The sequence below is a fragment of the Salvelinus fontinalis genome, chromosome 12, assembly GCF_029448725.1.
Source record: "Salvelinus fontinalis isolate EN_2023a chromosome 12, ASM2944872v1, whole genome shotgun sequence".
Classification (NCBI taxonomy): domain Eukaryota; kingdom Metazoa; phylum Chordata; class Actinopteri; order Salmoniformes; family Salmonidae; genus Salvelinus; species Salvelinus fontinalis.
This window is the reverse complement of record NC_074676.1, coordinates 13,352,911-13,364,526: the sequence shown is the minus strand read 5'-3', so window position 1 is coordinate 13,364,526 and position 11,616 is coordinate 13,352,911. Positions and strand designations below refer to the sequence as shown.

Below are 11,616 nucleotides of genomic sequence, written 5' to 3'. Positions count from 1 at the left end.
GTCAGCTTAGCACCCCCCCCCCCAAAATGTCTTAGACTAAAGAAGTAAGTAACCATACCAAACTTAACCAAAACTCATTTGAGTGTTCGGGATTTACTGTTACTGTGTTACGTCTAGTCTATGAGACCAGGCTACAGTAAAGGACTACAGTGTAGCCTTATGAGAGTAGCCTACAACAAGAGAAACATCTAGTCAAACCAAGTCCCTGTGATCAATAATCATATGTAGGTATATATAGGTTGTCTAGGCCCTAGGGGCCGAACATTTTGTATTGACAGTGGGGCCGGAATCTAAAGCAATTGCTTTTTTAGTCTTCAGCATTTTGCCGTAAATGCGATCTCTGTGAATGTCAGGGAAATTGCCTTTAAAAGGCACATTGTTGCTATTGCAATGCGCTTGACAACAAAGGGCCTCTGATGGAATCCTGGCCAAAGTTTTACAACACCAGAGCATTCTCTGTAGGCTATCACATTTTCTGGTTTCTTAGTATGGGCCTACCCAATGAAAGTGGCCTTCAACAATGTGTCAATGTCAATTTGAACTAAAAAAAAAGCATCCTCATGTCCTGCTCTCTCTCCCTGTAGACTTAAGTTAACACCTGCTGTTGGGATGTTGTGGTCCCCTTGAACCCCAGTGTGTGATGCCCTCTGTGCTGGTTATTGGATCTTGCCCTGGATGCTCTTAGCCTCATGCAGTCTCAGACAGGTGACCCAGTCTGAGACTGGACAGGAAAAGGTAGTGAGGTCATCAAGCAGTCCACACTCAGGCTGCTGGACCAATTTTGATTGTGCCCACATTGTAGCTGTTGCATCTACACATGGTAGTGGAATGTGTCTCTTTATAAGTCCACTGTGTCCGCATTGGCTGAATCCTAAATCACGCCCTTCCCCTCAGCCCTCCATTTGCACGTTCACAAGAATTTGGAAAAGAATTTGGAAAAGAATTTGGAAAAGAATTTGGAAAAGAAATGGTCAAATGCTGCACAATCCAGGTGTTGAAAGCTCTTAGAGACTTATCCAGAAAGACCCATAGCTATAAGAGCTGCCAAAGGTGCTTGTACAAAGTATTGACTCGTGTGAATACTTATGTTAATGAGATATTTCTGTATTTAATTTTCAATAAATGTACAAACATTTCTAAAAACATGTTTTCACCGAGGAACCTTACAGATAATTATATGTGTGGGATACAGAGATGAGGTAGTCATAAAAAAAATAATGTTAAACACTATTATTAAACACACTTGTGTGACTTGTTAAGAACATTTTTACACCTGATCTTGTTTAGGCTTCCCAAAACAAGGTAGTTGAATATTTATTGACTCAAGACATTTCAGCTTTTACATTTTTATTAATATGTAAACATTTCTGAAAACATAATTCCGCTCTGACATTATGGGGTATTGTGTGTAGGCCAGTGACACAAAATCACAATTTAATCAATTTTAAATTCAGGCTACAACATAACAAAATGTGGAAAAATCAAGGGGTGTGGATACTTTCTGAGGGTACGTTGACTTTTTCCACATTTTGATACGTTACAGCCTTATTTTAAAATCCATTAAACAAATATGTATTTATCAATCTACATAATGGGAAAACAGTTTTCTATAAATTTTTGCAAATATATAAAAATAAAAAACAGGAATACCTTATTTACATAAGTAAATGTAGCTCAGGTGCATCCTGTTTCCATTGATCATCCTTGAGATGCATCTACAACTTGATTGGAGTCCACCTGTGGTAAATTCAATTGATTGGACATGATTTGGGAAGGCACACACCTGTCTATATAAGGTCCCACAGTTGACAGTGCTTGGCAGAGCAAAAACCAAGCCATGAGGTCGAAGGAATTGTCTGTAGAGCACTGAGACAGGATTGTGTTGAAGCACAGATCTGGGTAAGGGTGCCAAAAATAATCTTCAGCATTGAAGGTCCCCAAGAACACAGTGGCCTCCATCATTCTTAAATAGAAGACGTTTGGAACCACCAAGACTTCCTAGAGCTGTCCAAACTGAGCAATCAGGGGAAAGGCATTTAGGGAGGTTACCAAGAACTCAATGGTCACTGATAGAGTTCCTCTGTGGAGATGGGAGAACCTTCCAGAAGGACAACCATCTCTGCACAACTCCACCAATCAGGCCTTTATGGTAGAGTGGCCACATGGAAGTCACTCCTCAGTAAAAGGCACATGCCTCAACTGGCAGCTTCATTAAATAGTACCCACACCAGTCTCAACGTCAACAGTGAAGAGGCGACTCCTGGATGCTGGCATTCTAGGCAGATTTGCAACAAAAGCCATACAGTTGAAGTCATTAAAACTCGTTTTTCAACCACTCCACACATTTCTTGTTAACAAACTATAGTTTTGGCAAGTCGGGAAGAACATCTACTTTGTGCATGACAAGTAATTTTTCCAACAATTGTTTACCAACAGATTATTTCACTGTATCACAATTCCAGTGGGTCAGAGGTTTACTTAAACTAAGTTGACTGTACAGCGTGGAAAATTCCATAAAAGGATGTCATGGCTTTAGAAGCTTCTGATAGGTTAATTGGCATCATTTGAGTCAATTTTAGGTGTACCTGTGGATGTATTTCAAGGCATACCTTCAAAATCAGTGCCTCTTTGCTTGACATCATGGGAAAATCAAAAGAAATCAGCCAAGACCTCAGAAAAATAATTGTAGACCTCCATAAGTCTGGTTCATCCTTGGGAACAACTTCCAAATGTCTGAAGGTACCATGTTCATCTGTACAAACAATAATACACAAGTATAAACACCATGGGACCATGCAGCTGTCATACCGCTCAGGAAGGAGACGCGTTCTTTGGTGTGAAAAATGCAAATAAATTACAGAACAACAGCAAAGGACCTTGTGAAGATGCTGGAGGAAACAGGTACAAAAGTATCTATATCCACAGTAAATTGAGTCCTATATCGACATAACCTGAAAGGCCGCTCAGCAAGGAAGAAGCCACTGCTCCAAAACAACCATAAAAAAAGCCAGACTACGGTTTGCAACTGCACATGTGGACAAAGATCGTACTTTTTGGAGAAATGTCCTCTGGTCTGATGAAACAAATATAGAACTCTTTGTCCATAATGACCATCGTTATGTTTGGAGGAAAAAGGGGGATGCTTGCAAGCCGAAGAACACCATCCCAACCGTGAAGCACGGGGCTGGCAGCATCATGTTGTGGGGATGCTTTGCTGCAGGAGGGACTGGTGCACTTCACAAAATAAATGGCATCATGAGGAAAGAAAATGATGTGGATATTTTGAAGCAACATCTCAAGACATCAGTCAGGAAGTTAAAGCTTGGTCGCAAATGGGTCTTCCAAATGGACAATGATCCCAAGCATAATTCCAAAGTTGTGGCAAAATGGCTTAAGGACAACAAAGTCAAGGTATTGGAGTGGCCATCACAAAGCCCTGACCTCAATCCTATAGAAAAGTTGTGGGAAGAACTGAAAAGGCATGTGCGAGCAAGGAGGCCTACAAACCTGACTCAGTTACACCAGCTCTGTCAGGGGGAATGGGCCAACATTCACCCAACTTATTGTGGGAAGCTTGTGGAAGGCTACCCAAAACGTTTGACCCAAGTTAAACAATTTAAAGGCAATGCTACCAAATACTAATTGAGTGTATGTAAACTTCTGACCCACTGGGAATGTGATGAAAGAAATAAAAGCTGAAATAAATCACTCTTTATTATTCTGTCATTTCACATTCTTAAAATAAAGTGGTGATCCTAACTGGCCTAAGACAGGGAATTTTTACGAGGATTAAATGTCAGGAATTGTGAAAAACTGAGTTTAAATGTATTTGGCTAAGGTGTATGTAAACTTCCGACTTCAACTGTATCTCAGATTGGCCAATAAAAATAAAAGATTAAGATGGGTAAACGAACACAGACACTGGACAGAAGAACTCTGCCTAGAAGGCCAACTTCCCAGAGTTGCCTCTTCACTGTTGATGTTGAGACTGGTGTTTTGCGGGTACTCTTTAATGAAGCTGCCAGTTGAGGACTTGTGAGGCAACTGTTTCTCAACTAGACACTCTAATGTACAGTCGTGGCCAAAAGTTTTGAGAATGACACAAATATACATTTCACAAAGTTTGCTGCTGTGTGACAAGTAAGGGTTGGTATACTGAAAATATTCCTATTTGGTAAAAGGGTTGGTATACTGAAAATATTCCTATTTGGTAAAAGACTAAGTCCCTATTATGGAAAGAACATCTCATATAAGCAAAGAGACATGAAGGTCAGAACTTTGAAAGTTTCTTCAAGTGCAGTCGCAAAAACCATCAAGCGCTATGATGAAACTTAACTGGCTCTCATGAGGACCGCCACCGGAAAGGAAGACTCAGAGTTTCCTCTACTGCAGAGGACAAGTTCATTAGAGTTACCAGCCTCAGAAATCGGCAATTAACTGCACCTCAGATTGAACCTTACAGAGTTCAAATAACAGACAAATCTCAACATGAACTGTTCAGAGGAGACTGCGTGAATCAGGCCTTCGTGGTCGAATGCTGCAAAGAAACGACTACTAAATGACACCAATAATAAGAAGAGACTTGCTTTGGCCAAGAAAACGATCAATGAACATCCAAATCTGAGATTTTTGGTTCAAACCGCCTTGTCTTTGTGAGATGCAGAGTAGGTGAACGGATGATCTCCAAATGTGTAGTTCCCACCGTGAAGCATGGAGGAGGTGTGATGGTGTGAAGGTTCTTTGTTGGTGACACTGTCTGTGATTTATTTAGAATTCAAGGCACACTTAACCAGCATGGCTAATGGAGCATTCTGCAGCGATATGCCATCCCATCTGGTTTGCGCTTAGTGGGACGATCATTTGTTTTTCAACAGGAAAATAACCCAAAACAAACCTCCAGGCTGTGTAAGGACTATTTGACCAAGAAGGAGAGTGATGGAGTGCTGCATCAGATGACCTGGCTTCCACAATTACCCGACCTCAAACCAATTGAGATGGTTTGGGATGAGTTGGACCGCAGAGTGAAGGAAAAGCAGCCAACAAGTGCTCAGCATATGTGGGAACTCCTTCGAGACTTTTGGAAAACTCATGAAGCTGGTTGAGAGAATGCAAAGCTGTGTAAGTGTGTCCAAACTTCTGACTGGTACTGTGTATGTATGTTTAAAAAAAAAAGATATATATATTTTGAAGAAATCAAATAATGTATATTGGAAAATCAAACAGAATATCCCCAATCACCGCTAATCACTTTATTTCAGTACATATTACTAATACAAAATGGTCTGTACAAAGGCTAAAATAGTTATTTTTTTGCATAGAAGGATTAGTGAAATTAAAGAAAGCCAGAATGGAATGGCACAGTAAACTACTCACTACCAAACAGGAAGGAGAGAAAGAGAACAGATAGGCTAAGGCCTAGATTCAATCTGTAGCGCTAATGATCCGTGCACTTCCGAGATTTACATTTTAAGGTTATTTCCTATTGAGCCGACATACTGCGTTTACTGTGACGTGGGAGCATTGCCTTTAAATTTGAACCGCGCTGTAGTGTGGATCTTCAATGCTCTGGATTGAATCTACGCCTAACTCAGGGGGTAAAGCTCAGTAGAAAAATACTCTTGTGCTCACATCAAACAGTAAAAATATTGCCAATTTTATAGGACACATCTGTAGAAACCAACTCGAAGAAAATCAGAGCCATAGATATATTGAGATACAGTATATAGAGATATATCTATATATGGCTCAAACTCTTATTATACTGCTCAATTTATACACTTCCCCCCCAATTCCCCCTTCACCTATACACGTGTAAATATTGGACTATAAATTGTGCCTTCCTGTATTATACTTATGCTAAAATGTTTATTCTATTCTACTGTAATTTATTTTATGTTCATATTCTTATCTTTTATTCTTTATTATTGTTGCATTGTTGAGAAGGAACCTGCAAGTAAGCATTTCACTGGACAATGTATACCATGCGCATCCTGTACATACCACTAATAAAACTTAAAACCTGACAACTGTCATTTGAGTTTCTATTGGGATTAGTTCATCACACTGTCTGCAGTAGCTGCCCCTTAGGTTTCATTATCTTTAAATGAGAACACATTTTAAGGGGAGACGCTGTTCACGGTTTCCCTTGATGTAGCCTAACTTCTGACAGCTCACTGATTCACTCCGTTCAATATACCAAAATAGTATCAATTATTCCGAATCTAACCCTACTTTAAAAACTATACTTAACGGTGGCAAGAAAAAAGGAACACAATAACGTCAGTCTTCAAACATGAAAGGCAAATGAGCGTACAGGGTATAGTGGGATTTTGCGACACACTTTCCTTTATTTAAAAAATATTAGGATTTAAAGAATGAAATGTAGTGCACCACCTAATATAGATATTCAGAGTTCTTTTACATGTAGCAAAAAAAAAATCCACAGGACAAGGCTGACAGATAGCAGATAATACTGCGGTTTGCCATGACACTACATCAAACACACCATTCAAGAGCTTACATTTCAGAACAGCTCAGATAGTCAGCTTTAGTTGTGAGGGATTAGTGATGAGATTATAAAAATATGTCAAAGGTGGTAGAAATGAGCTGCTTCCATAGCAGACAAAACCCCCAATAACCATTCTTCCCTTTCCATCTCCAGTCTGTGGCAGTGTTTCCATGTGAAGAGAGGGACAAAAATACTTAATGCTCATTCCAAATCCACCAATGAAATGTATCCTATTTCCCACTACAAGCTGCAATACTGTAAATTAAACTAACAATACAGTACTAACCCCCAAAAAACACATTTACATTTCGTTTACAATGCTCCTGAATGAAAAAGTACAAATGCAAACAATCTATCAAACAAATAAAAGATGAACAACATGAATTAATGGGTAGGAAATTAGTTAACGCCCGTACAGCTAAGAAAATGACTTCCAAAAAGAAACAGTCAGAGAGAGTGTGTGTGTTAATATCATCTTCTGTCAATATCAGAAGATGCCAATGGGCATTAGCTTAATGGGGTCCTTCCTATTGCAGAGGTGCAACAAGAACAGTTGATCAGTTGTGAAATTAGAATATTTACTCCCAGGACTAGAATAAGAGTAATGCAGTAAGAGGAATTATGTTGCTCAGTCAGTGTCATCTGAGATTTAACACACTCCATAGGGCAGAGTTGGGCAGGCATTTACAAGAACGGTACAGGCATGGTTAAAGACATACCGCAGATAATAGAATAGCACATCCTAATGTACACAAAATGAATGACATTTTTAAGGTCATTTCAGATTGAGCCGACATATGTGAATACGGGAATATTGACTTTAAATTCAAATCGACCTATAACTCGGATTTTCTGCAGTACTTTTACGATGCAGATTGGATCCAGCTCTTCGCATATAGAGAAAACAAAACAGCAAACATGCAGTATGTATTGATCCTCCTACTCAGACGGCATGTTCCTCCCTCAAAACAGGACTGGAATAAATGCCTGCGGCGAAGTTAAGACAGGAAGGTGGTTTAGTTGCACCTTAAAAAGGAATAACGTTACGTTCCTGTTTGTCTTCAATTCCCCCGTCTAACTATCTGTCTATAATCCCAAGGATATACTACGAATGCTCTCCGGATGACTGACAGTGAGCTTCAGACACAACAAAGCCAAGTAGAACACAGTAAAAGAGCAGATCGTATAAAAACAAGAGACAAAAACAGCTAATGTACAACAAGAAAACATATTAAAACACTTGTGTTAAAGTGATAGACTTCTTCTCCTCTATGAACATGAACAAACAACATTTGTTTGATAAAACACTGAAAAACCACTTGACGGTGGGAGAATGCGGGAAGCAGAGACTTGAATGAATTCCTTTCCGAAGAACAGAAAAATGTCAATGGTAGAAAACCGACATTTCAGAGATGGCAGTGACAGTTACACGTTACGTGAATGACAACGGGAAAATCTGTTTGGGATTTTGAAATGATTCTTGAACGAAGTCTGCCATATGGACTGTTGTGAAGCCGGTTTTGTCGTCGGGATTTGATCATGTATATCTCTCTTCATGCTGAAGTGGCTATTCTGCATTTCATTCAACGTGTAACCCTTCCACCCCAAATCACTTCACACAATGTCAGACTTTCACAATACAATAATGATCACAGATCTTATCAGTTGAGATGAATGGGCTCTTTAGTCTATAATTCTATGATTATCAGATGCAGTATTACTTCTGGGAGCAAGCAAAGTGGCAGAGGGTACAAGGATGTCGGTACACAGGCTACAAACCTGTTCTTACGTGACCGACGACAACTGTCACATCTCTACAAATGTCAACCCTGGCATGTACCTCGCAGCATTTGCTGGAGCGATAAATTGTGCCGAATGTTTGTGGGTGCATCCAGGCAGAGGATGTGAAGCGCTCGTGCCAGTGCTTTACATCAGCAGCTGTCATGTTTTTCCTGTGGTTGTAAAACATGGATTATGATGGGGCATCCAGTGAATCAGAGACAGAAAGTTCAACAACAACTATCTGAGCCTGTGACACAGCCATGCACAAAACCCACATCTGCTGCAATCTACCACTATGTAGAGTATTGTACATCCCAATATGTTCAAATTAAGATTTAATGAATGACCTTAGATGGTCCTGAAGATGATCCTTAATGCAGACAGAGTGTGAAGGCTAGGCCGCAGTGTCTCTGAGTTAGCTGCGTTTGGCAAAATGTCCTTTACCGCCTACCGCCTCCTCTATCCTTCACACGACATCCGCATGTAGCAGCAATGTCAGAGTTCTTACACCTCTTATCCCAAGCAGCATCCTAGCTTCTAACCCTCCTGCAATTGTAGGATGAGATTTTAGAACTGAGACACTTCTGGTCCCGATTATCTAACTTCTAACCAAATTCCCCAAAGTACAGTAAACATCCAGTCAGTTCAGCCAAACTCCCCTCCTTCATGTTAACGATAAGTCAATGAATTGATTACTACAAGCAGAAGGTTGCAAGTGAATGCTTCTTTAAGTTCCCTCTACTTCTGCATGTTGACATGTTAAAGGAAAACGGGGCCATGTTCATTAGGGCATGCAAAGGAAAATGTTTATGCTACAAAAATGACCGTTTCTTATTGTAAGTAAAGGTAGTCCTAAACTGTTTCAGTCCATTTTGTTCCATTTAGTGCCTAATGAACATGACCCTGTTGGTAAAGCCCTCCAAAGCAGTTTAGAGTGTAGTTATCTACGTACCCTGAAACCTACCCTTGTTCTTGTACTAAACAGGACTCCTGCTGTTGAACCGCACATAGGCCACCGTTGTAGCGCTAGTAAAACGACTTGTCCTACAGGGCACGTTGCCTTACCCGAACCACAGCCTCGCCTTTTGATCAGACTCCCTCCCTTCCACCCACTCTGTGACTGACTGACGCAAGGGAGGCGCTTTGAAAACTACAGCAGCAGCATCCAGACTACAGGTGTAGACACATCATCACTTAGTCTAGCAGGAATGTCAGTGAAAATGTGTACTGTGAAGAGCTTGTCTCGCCCCCCTGCCGTTCTGACATGTAAAAAGTAAGAGAGAGAGCGAAAGGATGAGATGGAGAAAGAGAGGGAATAAAAACTAAACAGTTCAGGCATTCCTGGAGAGCTACAGTCCTGTAGATTTTCGCTCCAACCTTAATCTAGTGCAGATGATTCTAACAATTAGCTGGTTGATAAACTGAATCAGGTCAGTTACAACTGGGGTTGGAGCGAAAACCTACTGGATGGTAGCTCTCCAGGAACAGGGTTGGATAGCCCTGCACTCTTAACTTGATTCCTCTGAAGTGTAATTTTTTCCATCACAGGAAAAACCTCTCCGAATCCAGGGCACCAACCACTTAGGGCTCATGGCATTATAACCTTGACCTACGACCCATCCCAACCCCTGACCATCCACAGCAAGGATGGGCAACTCCAGTCCTCGGGGGCCTAGTTGGTGACACACGTTTTCCCCAGCCACTGCTAACACCAGACTCCAAAAATCAACTGATCATGGGTCCTGTGCTACCTGCTCAGACATTACGTGCCAATGGTTGCGTGCCATGTCATTGACTGTGTCATCGACTGATAGATTGCTTTACCATATAATGTGGTTAGCTGATACATAAAATATCTATCCAGGCATTGTAAGATCTGGCATGCGTCAGCAACGCCTGGGCAGAGGAACGCGCCCATAGTCTTCAGTTTAGATGAATGCAATTAGTCTAATCAGGTGTGTTAGCTATAGGGCTAGGAGAAAAGTGTAACACCAGTTCGCCCCCCTAGGACTGGAGTTGCCCATCCCTGATCCACAGTAACTCATCACATCTCATCACAGGTGGCCGTAATGTCTGTAACGGATTAAATAGCATGGCATCGAAAACATCAAACACATAGTTTCCATTCGTTTGATACCATTCCCGCCATTCCATCCATTATTATGAGCCGTCCTCCCCTCAGCAGCCTCCTGTGCATCTCATCCATTCCACACCTCTGACAACAGATAACACTTAGCACAGGGCTGTCCAACCCTGTTTCTGGAGAGTTACCCTCCTGTAGGTTTTTCTTCCAACCCCAGTTGTAACTAAGCTGATTCAATTTATAAACCAGCTAATTATTAGAATCAGGTGCACTAGATGATGGTTGGAGTGACAACCTACAGGATGGTAGCTCTCCAGGAACCGGGTTGGAGTGACAACCTACAGGATGGTAGCTCTCCAGGAACAGGGTTTGAGAGTCTTGACTTAGCATATCAAACACTCCATTTCATAGGAGCATAAAGGACACATTTAGAAGAAAAAAATCATACTGTATTGGGAATAAAAATGACATTTTCAATGACAAAAAAAAAGAAGACATTTTCAATGAAAAAAGGGTTCCGGGGAGTAGAAAACTAGCATACCATGTCGGAGCCTTTCATCATTTACAAGGGAAAGAGGAAGTTAACATGAACCATCAACACGACAAAATCCATGAAAACCTGGAGACTACAATCTCATTTTTCTTTTCACCGCTGTCTTCGCCTTGCAGGGGGGATGTGAGCATTAGTAAAGCTTCCCGCAAAACTATTAGTCCAAGCGCCCAAAACATTTATATTTACTTCTGAACAGGAGAGAGACGACATAAGACATCTTCCAGTCCCATTTATCTTTGGCAAATGAATGGTGGAGTGGACAGAGAAGAGGACAAGGGTGACACAGCTGCAGTCTGTACAGGGTTTCTGGGAAGAGTGGGGAGTGGGAGGCTTTGTGATACAGGAGGTATGGGGGGGGGGGTCATCCAGAGTCTATCCCATCAGGCAGTACATGGGGCTCCTTTCCCTGTGTGCTGTCTGTCCCATGCTAAGCGTCATACTTCTTCCCTGTTCTGTGGATTTGGTGGAACAGTGTCATGGAGAACGCCATTCCCAGGAGCTGCAGAGAAGGAGAGGGAGAAAAATGATTTTGGTTTTTGAAGTCTCTATAAAAATGTTTTATCATTATTGTATCTAAAGTCAGAGGACACAGTGAATGGTACAGTGCAGCCAGTTCTGAGTGATGTGAGCAAACTCTTGTGTTATGTACTCTGCTACACGAGGTGAAATACATTCACTGTTAGTGCTTCT

The 11,616-nt window shown here is 41.2% G+C and overlaps 1 protein-coding gene across 5 annotated transcripts in view; it reads right to left on the bottom strand.

The window, feature by feature from the left end:
* Positions 1 to 5,234: 5,234 nt before the first annotated feature.
* Positions 5,235 to 11,616, bottom strand: part of LOC129866828 (tetraspanin-9-like) — a 298,952-nt gene continuing 292,570 nt past the window's right edge. For 4 of the 5 annotated variants that reach the window (XM_055939761.1, XM_055939763.1, XM_055939762.1 and 1 more), the window contains one exon: positions 6,320 to 11,425. In XM_055939761.1, coding sequence (XP_055795736.1) covers positions 11,354 to 11,425 — 72 coding nt within the window. In that variant the 3' untranslated portion in view covers positions 6,320 to 11,353. Of the gene's footprint in view, positions 11,426 to 11,616 lie in introns of all 5 variants that reach the window. The other variant, XM_055939760.1, reaches the window with a different exon arrangement.